Source organism: Mchenga conophoros, linkage group LG19 (genome assembly GCF_057382185.1).
Source record: "Mchenga conophoros isolate Kocher_MC1m ecotype Shallow Benthic linkage group LG19, M_conophoros_male_GT1.1, whole genome shotgun sequence".
NCBI classification, from domain to species: domain Eukaryota; kingdom Metazoa; phylum Chordata; class Actinopteri; order Cichliformes; family Cichlidae; genus Mchenga; species Mchenga conophoros.
Genome location: NC_140544.1, coordinates 22,392,496 through 22,412,202, shown reverse-complemented (window position 1 = coordinate 22,412,202; position 19,707 = coordinate 22,392,496). Strand labels below are relative to the sequence as shown.

At 41.2% G+C, this 19,707-nt stretch overlaps 1 protein-coding gene and 1 gene segment (V, D, J or C); one reads left to right on the top strand and one right to left on the bottom strand.

Annotated features, from left to right (window-relative positions):
• Positions 1-19,707, top strand: part of LOC146552239 (immunoglobulin lambda-1 light chain-like) — a 164,057-nt gene that overhangs the window by 125,566 nt on the left and 18,784 nt on the right. The gene's annotated exons all lie outside the window — the stretch shown is intronic.
• LOC146552243 (Ig kappa chain V region 3381-like) lies at positions 7,860-9,004 on the bottom strand. The segment is given in 2 exon segments: positions 7,860-8,277; positions 8,452-9,004. Coding segments are annotated over 2 exon segments (357 nt in total).

Genomic DNA, 19,707 nt, shown 5'->3' with positions numbered 1-19,707 from the left:
AAAAAATGAATATCACTCCATTGTACGTGGTGATATTTGATATCATAGATGTTACATTTTATTATATATTACATAAAAATGTATTTGTGGTAATTACATGTGAAGATAAAATAATTTGATGTCTTTAGGTTCTTTACAGTCCGTATGAAGTGATTAAGATAAGATAAGATAACCTTTATCATTAATTTGTTGGAAGGCTGCCGACCTTTGCCAGCACCATCATACCCCTCTGACCATACATACATTACAACATCACATGGGGAAGACAGGTCAGAGAGATATAATAATGGAAAATGCACAGCATGAGGAAAGACGAGGAGGAAAAATAACTCCCCCCAGACTGAGCTCCAACAGGGAGATCAGTTTGAGAACAGAAAAAAACACCTCAGCACATAGCTCATGAATCAGCACATCTCACAACATAGAAGACATAAGCTTCAAAGGCGTATGGAGGGGGTGGGGGGTGAGTGTAGGTCTGTGTCAGTCTACATGTGTATCTTTGCGTGTGAGTGTGTTCCGTGTTCAACCGAGAGAAAGTGTCCCTTCACCTGGTTAGGCAAACGTCAACAGTCTTCGGTCGACGTGGGTCTGACTGAGGGAGGTTTTTGTATGACTACAAATCACTGTGCGAACACTTTACCGGTGGGTCAATCTGTTTTTAATGAATGGTTTTCTGTATTTATCTGCAAATACATTTTTTTTTAATCGGAAATCTGAGACTGAGATTGTATTTATTTATACAAACAGTAAAACATTCTTACCTTAAAGATCTTTTATTTATTTGCAGATTAACAGTTTCATCACTGAGTTTATAGTTTATTAGTCTGATGTAGTAAAAAGGAAGTGAAACAAACAGATGACAAAGTCCAGCTCTGTTTGTTTTCCATCAAGAAAATAACTGTAACAACAAGACATTTATTCTAAATTATGTGTTAATGTGACTGTGAAAATACAATTTTTTAATATTTGTTTGTTAAAAGTGTTAGGGTCTCCTATTTATGACCTTTCATCTGATCACAGTGTGATTCACACAGTTAATCCACAGTGCTGTTAATCTCTGTCATGTATCATAACTGTGTAATGCTCAGCTGTTGCTGAAAATATGATATGATGACTTGCACTGAAATTTTTGACACCATGTTGGATATGACATTTTATGCTGTTGACTAAATGAATTAGTTTTCATACAGATGCACTTTAACAGACTTTACAGTTCATTAGTCTGATGTGATGAAAAGGAAGTGAAGCAAACAGATGACAAACTTTAACGTTTCCTGTACACATTTCAATTTTATCATCAAGAAAACAAATACAGCAACACATTCACTAATTATTTATACTTTGTTAAAACCTAATATTTCCAATTTCTCAGTTTCTGATCACATACAGTTAATCCACAGGCCTGTTAATCTCTGTCATGTATCATAACTGTCTCATGTCAGCTATCTCTCCTACAGTAGAGGTTAATCTACTCTTTGTGTGTCTGTGATCGTCCCTCCAGCTGGCCCCATGGTCAGACCCTCAGTCTCTCTGCTTCAACCATCCTCTGAGAAGCTCTCTGGAGGCCCAGTCACACTGGCCTGCCTGCTGACCGGCTACTCTCCTCAGGGAGCTGAAGTGAGATGTAGATGGCACAGAGGTGACAGAGGGGGTCCTGAAGAGCTTAGAAGAAGAGAAGAGTAGTCGCTACAGCAGCAGCAGCACCCTGATGCTGAGCCAAGAGAACTGGATGAACGCAGAGGTGTTCTCCTGCAGGGTGAACCATCATGACCACCGGCAGGCCAAGTCCTTCCGCAAGAACCGGTGTGAGGGCTAGAGGGGCTGCTGAAGTCCAGGACAGGAGCTTAGTGTGGGGGAGCAGGAGATACATCCCTGCTGCTCTGATCAATATGAGTTTGAAAGTTTGTAGATGAAATTATTTGATAACAACAACTTAGATAGTGACGTGTGTAGAAGCTGGATGTGAGTGTACCAAATATCTGCCTTATTACTGATTCATATTTTTGCCAAAGAGCTTGCAGTGATCCATATTATTAAGTCTTTTGTCTGATTTTTAAATATACTTGCTCTATAATTGTAGTGTAGTGTGCTATATATTAACCTGTTCCCCTAACATGTGAAAAATCAAGACTGGGAGGAGATTAAGATGGCAGGGCTGCATCTGGCCTGAACATCTGGAACAAATCAAATGTGAGGTGATCTCTTAAAATTAAGGGAATAGTTGAAAGAACCTTGTGGTCGTTTATTTATTTATTTTAGCAGGATGACAATATCTGAAAATTTTACTCTTGCTGAAAAAAAAATAACTTGAGTTTGATTCAGTAAATAAATTCTCCATTTTACATTTAAACTTTGAAGAGATCTACAAAATAAAAGCTCATGTGGTCTTGCCATGTCCAAAACTTCAATATAAAATGTATCTTAGTGAGGGTGCTCATAATGAAATATGTAAGTACACAATTACTCTGAATGTTTTATTTTGCATTATAACAATAACAACAGCAAAATATTTTTATATTACTTTATGTACAGCAATGTTTTGAGGTAAATATCAAATGACACAGACTTTAAATTGTGCCACTTCATTTGAAAGTTTCCACATCTGTAATTGGAGTCAGTGAGCCAGTCCTTGAGTCTGTACAGAAGCTCACAGCTGCAACACTGCAAATAGTAACAGAAAGAGGCTTTTGTATGACTGTATATTAGTGTGCGCATGCTCGGTCAGAATACACATCCATACAGTAGTAATCTCGATCATCAGCCTGAACTCCACTGACTGTCAGATTGAACTCAGGCTCAGATCCACTGCTGAAATGACTCGGCGTACCAGATTCACTTCTGCTGATTTTGTGAAACTGTAGTATGTGAGGCTGTCCAGGTTTCTGAAGGTACCAGCTGAGATCATCATCAATTCCTTTACTGGCTGTACAGCTCAGAGAGACCGTCTGCCCCAAAGCAGCAGCCTTAAATACAGGAGACTGAGTCACAGATAGAACGGCATCTGATACCAGTGGTTCATTAAAAGTTCGAACTAAGTGCAGTGTCAGTGTTCTCTGACAGCATGGTGGGAGTTTCTAAAAATGACAAACTCTTCATTAATCCCATGCAAATGTATCTGGAGCAACTCTGACATATTACAAAACAATAATATGATAGACTTCCCAAATTGGAGTTGTAAAGGAATAAAATACTTGGAACATATATTAGAAGAAACTGACTGTATTTCGTTTGACAGACTACAATATGGGATCAACAAGAAAATATTTTTAGAATATCAACACTCACTCCCTGCTCTCACCCACACAAACTACAGACCTGCATCCACCTGCTCCCTCTGAACCCCCACCCTCCTGACATACAAAACTCTGAACCACCACCATTGCTTTTTACTGACTGCCCTATCCCCACTTGCAGACAAACTTGCCCACAATCCCTATGATTGTGTTGGATACTGCTGTTTATATAATTGTGTAGTACTGTATTGTGTTGTACATAAGACTCCTATTTTATTTTTTATCTTTTTATCTTTAGTGTACACTGAGGGCCAGTGGGCATTGCAATTTCAAATTCCTGTGTATGACTGTGCATATGGTCTTTAACTTTACATAAACTTATATAAGTCACATAGTTACATTAGATATAATCTCTAGAATTTTATAGTTTATATATCAAAACTGAAAAATCTAAAAATTAAAATACTAACATCATCACAATCTACATTAGACTTTTTTGGTAACAGCAAAAGTATGTAAAGTAAAACATTTAATTAACTTCAATAATGTTAAAATTCTATCAACTGGGCTACATTAACCACAATCATGTACTTAAACACAATAATTGATTGGACCAGTTATTCTCATCAGTCTCTTCATTGACAATCTGCACCTGCAGCCTTCAGTTGAAGTGAAAGATGTGTTTCCTCTATTTTACTGTGTGAACACTCCACCATCATGCCAACGCAGACAGTAATAATCTGCAGCAGCTTAAAAGAACCCAACATGATGGAGTTATTGGAAAAATCATCCTGATGAAGTTTTCTGTGTGAGTCCATTAAAAAACCTTTAAATCTGAGGAGTTGTAAGGCATAAAAACAATTATTTATTTATTCATCAAATTGTATTATCATTAATTTGATCTATTAGACTCAGAGAGGACACTGAAATAACAAACTTGTTTTCCTTTTCCTTTTGTACTATAGGTTGACAGTAATGATAGTCAGTCATGGGATTGTTGTAATAACCACAACTTGTCAACAACTTCTCCTGCCTTAGGTTTTGGGTGCAGATATGCTCTTTATTTTTATTAATGAGCTGAAATACATTAGAGACATTTTATACCTTCAAATCTCCTCTTCTTCAAAACCACGTAAAAGAAAAAGAAAAATGAGAACAATGCCAATTTCTTTTGGAATTTTCATTTTTTTTCACTCTTGCTAAACCTTCTCTTTCAAAATATTTATTTATAACCTTTGGTGAGAGGTTGACAAACCTCTGATTCATTTTCAGCTTTTATTCTATGGTGAACTAACAGGGTACTCATTTGTAACTGCTCTCACCTCCAGCAGGACTTTGTGCTCCCCCAGTGATGACAAATGGTGTACTGGAAGCCCAGGATAAGAGTTCAGTGTGACACAAGCAGCCTGCTTCTTTTATCAATATGAGTTTGAACAAACAATGCTGTGTTGGCAACATCAACTTGGATCATAAACTTGTCAACATCAGTGTTTGGTCTTTGAGATGAATTACTAGAAATCAAATTGTTCCAACTGCAGATTCAATAATTTGACAATATCTAAGAGAAAATCAGTGTTTTGTATTCATGATATAGGTGGCAAGATACAATGGAACTGATTTTTTTTTTCATAAAGGATCACAAAGCTTAATATGAATATAAATATAAACATTTAGGATTCATCTTTTTATACAAACAGCAAAACACTTTGAGTGAAATGTCAAATAATGCAACGTAAACAGAAAATGACTTAATCACAGCAGATACTTTAAAAATCCTTATCTCAAAATGCCCCAATATACATGTAATATCTCTGTTTATTTCTGTATTTAGTGCTTGTTGAGGTTACTGTCAGCTCTGTGTTCAGAGGTCTGTGTGAGAGTTTCTTCCTCTTCAACAGCTGCAGTCAGTTCCAGCTGTAACAGCTCAGTGTCTCTGCAGTCTGACTGAGGGAGGTTTTTGTACGACTACAAATCACTGTGTGAACACATCAGCACTGTTTATTTCATGTAAACTCTGACAGTAGTAAACTGCTGCATCTTCAGCCTGAACTCCACTGATGGTCAAAGAGAAGTCAGAGCTGCTTCCACTGCCACTAAATCGAGATGGTGTTTCTGGCTGACTTATGCTAACATGGTGAATTAGGAGCTTTGGAGTTTGTTCAGACTTCTGTTGATACCAAAATATGTAATCATTATTTAAATCGAAAATGTCCGTAAGATCAAAACCATCACTTCTAGGCCGCCTGTAAGCAGCTGGGTTGGTCCTACAGGTCAGAGTGACAGTGGATCCAGGAGTAAATGTCACTACTGGAGGTTGAGTCACAGTCACCTGACCGCTGCCTCCTGCAGACAAAAACAAATCATTCATTTATCAGCAGAAGTCAATGAGAGAAAAAGCAGCACATCATGTTTGAAATGTTGCTGAGTGAATGAACCTGTAAAACAGCAGCAGGTCAGCGTCCAGATGAGGATGGTGATGAGAGTCATGGTGGTTGTGCTTTCTGCTGTGTTGACTGACAGATGTGAGTCCTGCAGCGTTGAACTCACAGGACTATAAACCTTCTCAGTTCTCTGGAGGATCAGCTGATGATGCAAAGCCTCCTCTCTATGGAAATCATTTCTCTGCTCTCAACACACTGAAGGCAAGAAGGGACACAAAGTCAGAAGAAAAATTGTTTGGATTAATACTATTATACATTATACAAACTTTATTGATACCACTGACTTTTTATTGAATGGAGGAAAATATAAAGAAAATATAATTCTGCATTTTTAATATCTGGATCAAAGCAGCAATTTGGTTGGTCAGCTTACTTCATACTTTTGATAACAGACATTGAGCCTCTATTGTTGTTCTAAGTATATTGCCAAAATCTCATAATTCATGTTTTAGCATTTTACAGTTCCTTAGCTTTTCCTTTTCTTTTTCTGTTTTTTTTTTTTTTTTTTGTTAATAAAACTTTATTTGATGTCTGCCTTTGTGTTTCAATTGGTAGTAGATCAAAGAAAATTACGAAAATGATTTAAAATCATCAAACAATTTTAGTAAATTTCTTAAATCCACGTTTGGATTTAATGAGGTTTAAACTGTGATGATTTACTTGAGAAAAGGTTCATTTTCAGCAGTTTGACACTTGTGCAGAGTGCAGGAGGTTTTTGTACGGCCAGTTAATGCGTTTGTATCACTGTGGTTGACTTTGGGTGGAGGAACGAAACTCATCATTGAGTGTAAGTACCAGAAATGTTTACTTTGTGCAATACATAATACCTCTTTAAAAGAAATTTGCAGAGCAGAACATTGCTAAAATTAAGTGATTATTAATAGTTAATCATTTTTCATTATTAAGTTGTTAGAGTAAAATTCTGTCAATATTCATTCAGTCTCAGTCAGTTGCCGAAAACAATATTCAATATTCTTTTTGTCATCATTTGTGCTTATATAATTATTTTCCAGTTAAATTTTTTAAACTAGTGTTTGGTGTTAGTGAAGTTGTTCCTCTCAAAATATGACTGTTCGATTTGAATTTTATTTTCACTTATACTTAAATGCTTTTTAAAATTCATAAGTATATAAGTGTGAATTTCTCTTGTGGACATTATTTTTTCAGTGTATTCAGATCAGTTTTGTCTTTGTGGTTCAATTATTTTACATTTAAAGAAGTGAAAGAAACAGATGTGACATTTGAACCATATTCACATGATTCAGCTGAAAGTCAGAAAAGTATCCTACAGATCAGTTATTGACTGTAACAGTGATGTTTTTTTTTATCAGCAATCACTGTCACTTTTTCAGATGTGTTTACCAGGTTTCATTCCTTTCTTCTTTGTCTTCTTCCCCCTCTTCTCCACCTTTTCTCCTCCAGCGGGTGTAGTGAGGCCCACTCTAACTGTGCTCCCACACCAGAGCAGTGGCACTCTGGTGTGTCTGGCCAGTGGGGGTTTCCCATTAAATTGGAAGCTCGGCTGGAAGGTGGGGGGCACCAGTACGTCCTCAGGGGTGTCAAACAGCTTGGAGGCTCAGGGTACAGACGGTCGCTACAGCTGGAGCAGCACCCTGAGCCTCTCTGCAGACCAGTGGAGGAAGGCGGGCTCAGTGAGCTGTGAGGCCAGTCTGAGTGGACAGAGCCCCGTCACTCAAACCCTGGACCCTGACCACTGCTCAGAGTAGAGCTTCAACAATATTTTATGGCTGTGAAGCTTTTTATACTTTGATGAAGCTACATGTCTCCTCTGTTGCGATATTTCTGCAGACGTTTGACTCTATTAATCTAAATGCAGAATTCATCAGCTATTCATATTATATTGTGCTTTAAAACTATGCTTGTAAGAAAGAGAAAACAAGTCTATATCACAAAATAAAATCGCAGCTTGGGAAAAATCACTTTTGTGTTCTTGTTTTTCCATTACTTTGCACAGAAATACTTGATCAAACCTCCATATTTCTCTTAGATATTTATACATTTACACATTTGTTTGTAAATATAAAAAAATACAGAAATATTTCTTTATACATATTAGTTTCTATCGGGGCACCTAACAGACCTGCACATGATTTTTTGTTCATTGAGATCTATTTAAGTATTTTTTTTTATAAATAAAGCTGTGTATTTCTTCAGTTTTGTTTAGATTCTTTGTGTTTTTGCTTTTGTGGTGTCGAGTTGATCAGTTATTGCAGTCTGTCACTCTGCACCTGCAGCCTTCAGCCAGACTGAAGGAGGTTTTTGTACAGCTCTAAATCACTGTGTGAACACTCCACCACCATGGTAGCCCAGACAGTAATAATCGCCAGCATCTTCAGCCTGAAACCCACTGATGGTTAAAGTGTACTGAGAACCAGATCTGCTGCCACTGAATCGAGACGGAGTTCCTGAGAAGCGAGTTGATGTTGAGAATATAAGCAGTTTGGGAGGCTGTCCCGGTTTCTGAAGGTACCAACTGAGATCAGCACCAATATTTGAACTTCCTGTGGCGCTGATGGTCACAGTCCCACCAAGACTGACAGACTTGACTTCGTCAGTCTGAGTCAGAAAATTGGCAAGTGACTCTGAAATGAAGGAAAAAAAAGAAAAAAAAAATTTTTAAAACTTATTTTTATTCCCAAAAAACATGCATCAGGAAGACAGTTTAAACTTCAGAATGAATGTACACATAAAACAAGCTGAGTAAATTTCACCAAACATTCTCCTGAAATATTATATTAGTTTTTTGAATCTCTCACCCCAACTCAGAAAGCCTAACATCATAACCACCAACATTGGAAACACCATCCTGACTCAGTTTTCAGTGGAAGTGCATGAGAGCATGTGTGACAGCAGAACTTAAACTGTGAGGAGCAGTGATGCATGAAAGTGTGCAAAACACACTGTAGGAGGAAACCACCCACCTCTCCCAATGAAACAGAAAACACAGAGGTCATGTGGATTGTTCAACTTTTTCATTATGTGACCCGTGGTAGGTACCTATTTAAAATAGGACAGAGCCGTAGGCGCACAGTCAGTTTAAAAGAGTTTAATTTTTAATACAAAATAAAATAGTGTAACAGCGGCACCTAAAAACAATTAAAAACGTTACCTTATTAAAAACGATAAAACTGTAGGATTGCCCGTGAGACAGGACAAGCGCTGAGGGGAACCGTTTAAAAACAAATCGACATGGCACACAGGTTAAAAATGGACGGCAACTCACACATGACCCCAAATGGGTAAAACACTAAAAAGGCAAATCTTCGGTGCCGTCTTCACTCGGGCCCACCGCTGTGCATGCAAGAGCGGGGAGACAAAAAAAAAAAAGGATTTGTTTTCCCTGCAGCGCCTTCACCGTCTGCGACCAATTTAAAAAAAAAAATAAAATTTTTTTTTTTATATATATATATATATATATATATATATATATATATATATATATATATATATATATATATATATATATATATATATATATATATATATATATATATATATAAATAAATAAATAAATAAATAAATAAAGGGGTTAAAATACTAAAAGAATCAATATCTGTGGTGCCTACTGATACAGAAAAGATTAAAACAAAAAAACAAAACCATCGACAGCCGCAGCAGTCAGTCTGTCGACTTACACCAGTTTAAAACAAATTAAAACACACTGATGTGTCGGGTCCTTTGCCCGCAGCCAGAAATCCACCTGGCAAAGCAGCAGCTCGGTACTCTGTGAATAAAAGGCAGGAGATCACTAGCTGGACAATAAAACACAGGAATATTCCTCCACTGAATTGGTTTTGTTACCTGTCCACAAGTTCGTGTCACACCCTAATAAATGTGGGTCAGTGGCGATGAAGTCCACTATACCGTTCTCACGGGAGCAATGTTTCCCACCTACAAGAGTGCAAATAACTGTAAACCTCTGCCAACAGCCAGAGCTCACGTGGTACATTTTTGTGTAACCTACCGTTCTAACAGAAGTTTAGGGGAGGACCCGTATCAGACTTTCATAGACAGGAGTTAAGAAACACCAACTTGCCCAACTCGGACCAAGCACTCACAGCTTCAGGTTTGCAGAGGAATACCCAATTGCCCACACCTGCGCTTATGAAAGGAGCAAAGACCAGCTCCGCCCACCAGGGGCGGTCCCAAGTCTCCAGGTCTCACCTGTCACAATTATATTTGTCTCATTAACAGATGCATGGTTCCCCTACTGTCATACATCTGACACTAAAGACGCTGATTGATTTTGATTATTCTGACAAACTGGATCAACATTTATTTTGAAAAACAGAAACATATGAATAACTGTTTAAAGGAATGAATGGTAAACTGGTCTAACATTACTTACTCTGAATAGTTTAGTCCTGTACAGCTCTGTAGAACCCTAAGAAGAAGGGTATGTACTCCATAGTAAAAACCATAAACCAGGTATTTTATATTTTGAACCATGTACAGATGAACTATATCTTATGCAAAAATAAAAAAATCTAATCTTCTCTCATTCTCTTTTCTCGAATGATGTCTTCTCAGCGTATAAACTTGACACGAAGGCCTCTAATTTTTGTTTATCAACCTGCCTCATTATGTGCAAAATCTTTCTGATGTTGTCTTGGGCCTGTCTCTGTTTGATGAAACCCGTTTAATCATTATGTGTTAACCAAGGTAATATTGTTTCTAGTCTCTTAGAGATGATGGATGTGAACAACTTATAATCAATATTCAGTACACTAATTGGGCGATAGTTACTACATTCTAGTTTATCCTTTCCTTCTTTTGGTATAAAGGAATTTATTGCTTCCCTCCACGAAGAAGGCATAGTTTTCTTTTCCATTACCCAATTAAATGTTTTTAACATGGTGGGAGTCAAATAATCCTGCATTATTTTATACCATTCTGGGTGAAACCCATCTGGCCCTACCATTTTCCCTCCCTTTAGTCTTTTAATTGCCAAGTAAATTTCTTCTTTGGTTACTGTGGATAATAGCATTTTATTTTGTTCCTCTCTCACTCCTTGCAACTTGAGACCTGAGAGGAAGGTATTAACATCAGAATTGTTATCTAGAAAGCATTGGGAGTAAAGTATTTTATAGTAATTCTAAAAGGATAGTTTAATTTTCCCCAGTTCAGTTTCTATTTGTCTGCTAAGAGGGTTCTTTATTGGTTCTTTATCTTTAGTGCACCCTTCATCCAGGGTGCAGTACAGATATTCAAATTAATGCATGGGTCAGTGAGCACACACCTGCACCTATGGAGTCCGGGTGGAATTTGTACATTACTGCTGCACAAATAATACTAATGGATTGCATTTATATAGCGCTTTTCGAGACCCTCAAAGCATTTTACAATTCCACTATTCATTCACTCTCACATTCACCCACTGGTGGAGGCAAGCTACAGTTGTAGCCACAGCTGCCCTGGGGAAGACTGACAGAAGCGAGGCTGCCATATCGCGCCATCGTCCCCTCTGGCCATCACCAGTAGGCGGTAAGTGAAGTGTCTTGCCAAAGGACACAACGACCGAGACTGTCCAAGCCAGGGCTCGAAGCGGCAACCTTCAGATCACAAGACGAAATGCAAATTCTGTTTGAATCAGAATCAGAATACTTTATTAATCCCTAGGGAAATTGTGTGGGTTATTGTTGCTCCAATACAGTATAATGTTACTGACAAATGGGATCAACAGTATAATGCTACTGTACTGTATAGAAACAAAGACAAAAACAAAAACATTTTGTGCCTTTTGCATTCAATGTATTTCTTTATTGTTCGTTTTGATACTTTGGTTTTTTGGTTATTTGTTTTTAATTGTGGGATTTTTGTGGTTATTTCATATTTTGTATGTTTTGTCATGTTTTCATTGTTGTTTTTTCCCCTGGTTCACACTTATGTTTATTGTCTGCACTGAGTTACTGTGAACGCCATTTGTGGTCAGTTCTTCTTCAAAGGTCAAAACACGCTAACACCTTTAAAATGACTGTTAGCATTTTGAACAGTACTAATTTAACCATGATACACACTGGCCAAGAAACAAATCTTCTTATACTGTTTTACATCATTTTTTATCTTTTTTTTTTCTTACATGTTTTTCTGCTTTTTGTGTTGATGTCAAATCTCACATTTGGAGCATTTTTGTTGTCATATCCTTTTCTTTACCTTTTAATATATTTGCACATACTTTTGTGCACACCATTTCTGTTGTCATTTTACAAAATTTTGTATGTTACAGTTTTATTGTGAGGAATGGTGCAGAAACATTTATGCAGCATTGACGGTCCCAAAGAGCACAGTGGCCTCCATTCTCCCATATATCAAAGAACTGAAACCACCATGACTCTTTCAGTCATCGGGGTAGAAGGGCGTTAGACAGTGAGCTGACCAAGAACTTGGAGGTCTGGACAAGGGCGTAGATTTGGTTTTGGCGTTGGTAGGGACAGATGACTCAACCACCGAACCCTGCCCTGTTTCTTTTTTTTTTCCTGTTTGTCTTTGGTTCTTGATAAAAAAAAAAAAGGAGAAATATACTTTCCTACATATGTTATTCTGCATGCTTTTAAACCATTTAAAATTACAATTCATAGTTTTATATGTGAATTATATAATGTTAAATTACTATAAAACAAATGACTGACTAAAGTATTTTAGACTTTAGTTTACTTCAGTCATATTCCATATAAATCAGGTATCATACAAAAATAAAAATAGCTTCAAATACAGTCATGACAATAAAAGAATATGACTTTAAGGACTTAACAACATTACTTCAGTTATACTACACCAACATCTCTTATATTTTGGCACTAAGGGAACACTGAATGACCTGGTGATTTTTGTCCATAAAACTACTCATCTAAGATTACCACAAAGTAAAAGATCTCTCAGCAAAATTATGCAACATTTTAGGCACTACTGCCCCGATCAAATCAGTGAGCTGGGATTTTTTATTCTAAACATAAACTACTGTTACAGCAACAGACATGGACTACATGTCCCACACAACAACTCAACGTCCACTATGTGAAGGAGCCAAACACATGCCTTCTCCTCTCTATAGCACCAAAACATCAGTCAGTTGCCTGTGATATTGCCTCTTCACCTCTGTCCAAGCTACAACATGGCAGAGCTGCTTCTGTCACCTGATAAATAACAGTGAGACATTCCACATACATGCAGTCCCACACGTGCTTCAAATACAGTAATGAACCAACAAGTCATCGTCCAATTTCACCTGTGATCTTGTATCACCATTACTCTCTGAGCTTTGTGTTGGTTCTTCTGTCACCTGACAAATAGGACATACATGCCAATAAGAATAAACTGTGTAGCTGCTTTGGTGTTTCTGTCAATTTGTGCAGATCTTGACTCATCAGTAATGTTTGTAGGGTGAATGCATTTTTAAAACAATTTGTGCAAACTGCACTACAAGGTGGAATATTTGTAAAATCATGACTAGCTCATAATATATTGTCTCAAAAATTAACCCTATGAATACGTCGGTGCCATTAGGATGAAATTATTGTGTCACCAACATTTTAACGTTAGACATATAATTTTAACAGCCTCTGTAAACTAATATCCTGGCTTGCTCGAGGCTGCCGTTTTCTCTGACAGTTTCAATCAAAATTAGAAATGCTGCTCTGAGACTGAGAGAACTAATAGTGCTGCCTTTTGTGCAGTTAGTTTCCAAAACACGTTATTCATGGTTACATAAAGTTTTAGACTGATGTGGGCCAAAGCCTAGCATAGCCTGTAACGTTATTGTGACGGACACTTTTCATGAGTGAGCTTGACTTTAAGAGACTTACAGGTTTCTTTGAAAAATACTTTCTTATATCCAGGTTCTTCTTTTTTGCTGCCGTCCTCCTCTCCTTCTTGCAGGTCTTTGCAGCGCAGGATTGCCGCTGCTAAAACTAAACAGAGCTCCCTGAAAGGCACAGCCAATTACATTGGCCATATTTGTCACATGATGTAGGACTCCAGTAGAGAACGTAATATAACTCTTTCTGCATCGCTGGGTGAATGAGACGTTGATCTTTTTTTTTTCTTACTATCGGTTTTGTTTTTCTTTAATCGAAGAGATCAAATTATTGGTGGGGACATGTCCCTTCCGTCCATGCCAAATCTACGCCCCTGGGTCTGGAGGTCTCTCCCCAATGCCTAGAGGTCTTAGGGATAGGAATACCACTTCCTGTCTGCATATGATATTGTAACGTTCACAAGAACCAGACGGTTGGATCTCAGTTTGTCCGTTTATTCGGTAACACAGGCAAACGGGCCGTTAACTCCAGGGAGAGTGCCCTCATACAACACTTCACTTCAGCCCCGCACAGTCACACAACAACCAGGACCCCCCTCCCCTTCCTGCACACATTAACTCCCTATTTCCTGCAGCACAACCAAACATGTATCTTAAAGAAATAACAACAGTGTGCAGAGATAACCAACATGTCACTGTAAAATAACATTTAACCATCGTTACAATATGTTTCATAGTCTGGTGCCCAATCTTATTATGGAGAGATGAGAACCATTTCTGCAGAACTCCACCAATCAGACCTGTATGGTCGAGTGGCCAGATGATAGCCACTCAGTAAAAGGCACCCAAAGGACTCTCAGACAACGAGAAACAAAATTCTCTCATCTGAAGAAACAAAGATTGAACTCTTTGACCTGAATCCCTAACATCATATGTGGAGGAAATTTGGCACAACTCACCATCTGACCAATGCCATTCCTACAGTCAAGCATGGTGGTGGCAGCATCATGCTGTGGGGATGTCTTTGGTCAGCAGGAACTGGACTTGTCAGGGCTCAATAGCTGAATGTGAATGTGCTTATGTAACTGAGGTGAAGGAGAATTAACACAGGTGTACTACAGGAGGGAAACCATCCCCAACAACGGAAGGAGCAGTGGAGCAGCCAAGGGAATGCACAGAATTGAAAACTGTATGACTAAAATATAATTTATTATATTTAAACAGTTAAAAATGTAAAATGAATTAAAACAACCCTGGCCAGGGAACAACACAATAAACATTAATGAAACACAACATTAAAAACCCAGTGGCGTCCGCCACGGTATAAAAGTCACTAAAAATTAAAAATCCAGGCAAGCAGTGTGCAAGTGTGACCAAGTGGTCGGCGGAGTTATGAACAAAATAAATAAACTTGACAACGCCACCTAGGGGAATTACACCCCCAGGAAATATATTTAAGAAAAATAAATAAAAGGAATAAAAGAAGACCGCACAGATTCAAGGATGCACACTGAGGCAGGTTGGCTTCCAATATTAAAACAGTTTTATTTATAGAAATAAATAAAATATTATAAATAAAATATTAAAAGTCAAGATGTAGCGTCATTATTGACAGTGTCCTACAGTAAAAATAAACAATCGTGGAACTTGGACTTACCAGCAGCCGTGGAACCCAAAGAAAATCACACCAAAAGAATCACTGCAGACCACCCAGTGCTGTACAAAAGAAAGTGTGAAAACGACCCACCACCTGAGGTCCCAGGGCCACTGGCTCGTCCTCCTTCACTGAAATAAAACACAGAAAAGTATGTTAAAAGAATAAAAGGACACTGAGCGTCAGGCTCGCTACAAATCATAAAAAGACAAACACACTTTAATAACTTTAATAAAAGAAATCACACACACACACACACACACACACACACACACACACGGGAAAGGCTTATTCCCCACGGGTCAAACTACCACTCGTGCTGGTAATAATTATTCTCAGGCGTAGGCCGGTCTGGCTCCCCACCGGCTGAGACCGGCCACCCAGGCGATTTAGAGTCCCAGCACGACACTCGGGCAGAGAATCACTTCAGCCCGATCATAGAAGTGTGGGTACAAGCAACAGTCCAGGATAAAATAGAACACCAGGCGAACCCAAAAAAAAGGTAAGCCTACTTAATAAAAACAAGATAAGACAAAACGAGACAAGACAGCAGACTCCACCAAGGAGGAGTTCACAACAGCAACTGAGAAGGCAGTCCACTCTTCCAATTTAGGTTGGACAATTTACCATGGAGAGGTGAGTACAGCAGTGGACCCTGAAACAGATAAGTGTAACCTTAAACTCTTATAGCTATGAATGCTAATAAAAGTAGTTCTAACAGCTTACCCCAGGACCGGAGGCACTATACTCTCATTGGTGGAGATACCACGAACACCTCTCTCCGCAATGGCAGAATTAAACAGACTGCTGCGCTACAACAGGCCGGAAAAGGATATTAACACCAATTCCAGTATTCGGAGGGAATCCAAGGTTAAGCGAGAGCATACCTGTAGCTGTCGTATAATCGGCTCTTGCTGATCAATCCGTCGCAGTACGCCAGCATTTACTGCTGTATCGTACCAGAAGCTCGGGAGGAATTAATCCAACAAGACATCGGCTTAGCTTTATACAGGCTAGCGCCACCCTGCAATCAATGTGCAGGTGGGTTCCCAATTAACCCGATCACCTGATACAAGGAGCGAGTGCAGTGGAAAGAGAGCGAGGGTGGTAGAGCGAGCGAGAGAGAGAGAGAATGAGAGAAGAAAAACAACGGAAGGCGAGTAGCCCATCTGGCTACATCTACCCCCCTTTTTTGTATTGGCGCCCCGACAATAACTCAAGGAACCTAACACCATGGCCTGAATATGGCAAGCTGAGCATTAGCAACTGACGCAGATTCAACAGGACGTGGCAAGTGATAAACATTTGAGTGATGACCAGCTGTTGAACGTGCTGTTCTCCGCAAATGTGGCCCACTCACCTCAGACTGTTCAACAGAGCCTGAGGAAGAACCTGGGGGAGCAGAGGTCGAGGGTGCTACAATCACACTGGGAGTAGACCTGAGCTCCACCGATGGAACTCTAGAGGCATCGGGAAGTGACACCACAGGTGCGACAGGGTGTGAGGGTACCTCAGGGACAAGGAGCCACAACTCGTCGTCACTCAGAGAGGTCTGCTCTGAGTCAGCGGGTACAGGTGGGGGTGGAACCGGTGGACCAGGTGTAGGTGGCCCTAGGCTGACCTGTGCCTTTAACATGTCACGATGGACATGTCGAACCTTCTCCAAGTCTCCCACGGGGGCAATGGTATAAACAGCCCCGTTCTCTTGGGGTGCCCTCAACACCTGATAGACCACAGAGCTCCAAAGGTCCTGGATCTTGTGCCGGCCCCGGGTGCTATGATCTCGAAGATACACCAGCTGACCGACCTTTAAAGGAACAGGGTGGACTCTCTGGTCATGCCGTTCCTTACGGCGGTCAGCGGCCAGCGACAACCGTGCCCGAGCTCCCTCAAAAGCCACCATTAACCTGGCTTGGTGCTCGGCCACCCAGTCCTGTACCTCTCCAGGCACTGGGTCCTGAACGCGGCCTAGAAGGAAATCAATAGGCAGCCTAGGATCCCTGCCAAACATCAAGAGAAACGGTGACTCTCCGGTGCCCTGATGTGGCGTGCTATTATAGCAAAAGAGCACATGCGGTAAGCATGCAGCCCAGTCGCGTTTCTGAGATGATGGCAGAGTCCGGAGGAGGTTATGGAGGGTTCGGTTAAACCGTTCGCACTGCCCATTACCCGCTGGGTGGTAAGGGGTTGTACGGGACTTGGCTACCCGATACAATTCGCATAACTGTTGCATCACCAAACTCTCAAAATTTCTACCCTGGTCAGAGTGGAGGCGGCTTGGAACGCCAAACTTAAAAAACCACTCTGTTAACAGGGCCTGGGCCACAGTAGAGGCCCGCTGGTCCCGAGTAGGGACTGCAACAGTGTATTTGCTAAAAACGTCAGTCATAACCAAAACGTTTTCAACTCCACTACGGGAAGGTTCCAACACCGTGAAGTCTATGGCCAGGATTTCATTTGGCCTAGACGCCAACAGGTGACCCATATAACTATGAGGCCCCAACCCTGAGTCCTTTGCGACCTGACAGCGTTCACAACGCTGAACCCATTGCTTGATGTCAGAGGACATCCCGGGCCAATAGCAACGCTGCCTGACCAGTTCAGTGGTGCGCTCAATACCTTGGTGCCCATGGTCCTGGTGCAGCTGCCTCAAGGTCTCAGGCTTCAGAGCCTCTGGGAGAACAAGTTGGAGGGCTTCCTCACCTCCACCTGGACGCAAAATACGGCGATAAAGGATGCCATCCTTCTCCACCAGACGATCCCACTGACGCAGCAGAACCATGACTGGTTTGGGGAGCTGATTCCTTTCCTCCGAAGAGGGCAGGGTGTGCCTCCTCCAGTGTACCAAGAAATCCTTGAGGAGGGGGTCAGCCTCCTGCAAAGCACGAATATCCTCCAGGGAGTGAGATGGAAAGGCCCCAATCTCCAACTGAGTAACGGAGGGCAAAACGGCTGGACACTGAGCCTGCCGAAGTGAAGTCGGGACACAAGTCCCAGGCAACACACCCTCGGCCAAGCTGGAGCTCGTCTCATACTGTCGAGAGAGAGCATCAGCATTCCTGTTACTGCGGCCTGAGCGATACTTGATCTCAAAATCGAATGCCGCCAGCTGGGAGGCCCACCTCTGCTCGGTGGCACCCAGCTTAGCTGAAGAGAGGTAACTGAGTGGATTGTTATCGGTGTAAACCACACACTTCTGCCCCAGCAGGTACTCCCGGAACTTCTCGGCCATGGCCCACTTGAGTGCAAAAAACTCCAGCTTCATGGAGCTGTAATTGTCCATATTGCGCTCATGTGGCCGAAGACCTCGACTAGCATAAGCCACTGGCCTAACGACACCTTCTACATCTTGGGAGAGAACTGCACCTAAACCACTGTGGCTGGCGTCAATCTCCAAGATAAATGGGCGCGTAAAGTCAGCATATGCTAGCACAGGTGCAGACACAAGCTTTGCTTTCAGGGCCTCAAAGCTCTCCTCACACTGAGGGGTCCAAATAGCACTCAAACTCTGTCCCGAGCCCTTCTTTGTCTTTGTGCCAGCCGATTTAGCCACCACTTGATGCAGGGGAGCCGCCAATGCGGCAAACCCCTCCACAAAGCGCCGGTAATAGCTGGCGAAACCCAAAAAGGATCGCAACTCTGACACGGAACGAGGACACTGCCATTTGGCTACTGCGTCAACCTTGGCTGGATCGGTCGAGACACCCTCACAGGAGATTACATGGCCCAAGTAGTTAACCTTCTGCTGGAAAAAGGCACACTTTTCTAACTTAGCCTTGAGCCCCTGTTGCTGCAGCCTTGCCATCACCATCTCTAGCCGTTGCAGGTGCTGAGAGACAGACGAGGAGAACACAATGATGTCGTCTAGGTACAGCAGTAATGACTGGCACTGCTGATCCCCGAACATCCTCTGCATTAGGCGCTGAAAGGTACCAGGAGCATTGCACAGCCCGAATGGCATACGATTCCACTCGAACAGGCCAAACGGCGTGCAAAAAGCGGTCTTGGGCTTATCCTGCTCAGAAACTGGCACCTGGTTGTACCCGCTGGCCAGGTCGATGGTAGAAAACCAGCGTGCGCCAGCTAGGGCATCCAGACTTTCCTCGATGCGAGGTAAGGGGAAGGCGTCCTTCCTTGTTTTGCTATTCAGCAAACGATAGTCAACGCACAGCCGGAGGCTTCCATCCTTCTTGCGGACCAACACGATGGGAGAGGCATAAGGGCTGCTACTTTCCCTAATTACCTGGGCCTCCAGTAGCTGGTTGATATGAGCCCTGACAGCCTCATAATCAGAAGGAGGAATTCGCCTGTACCTCTGCCGGACAGGTGCGTCATCGAGTAGCGGTATGTCGTGCGAAATGAGGTTTGTGCAGCCCAAGTCTCCCTCATAAGTGGAGAAAACAGAGCGGTACTTCCGCAAAAGTAACCGTACCTCGTGTTGCTCTGACTCAGCGAGAGCAGACAGGTCAATCGTATCCACCATCTCTTGAGCAGGGCTGCTGGTTGTATGGGAGGAAACGGTAACGGGAAAAGAGTGTTCCTCGCTAACACCGGCAGGGAGGCTAACAACAGTAGCTTTGCTTATCACTCCCAAACGGGTCCGCG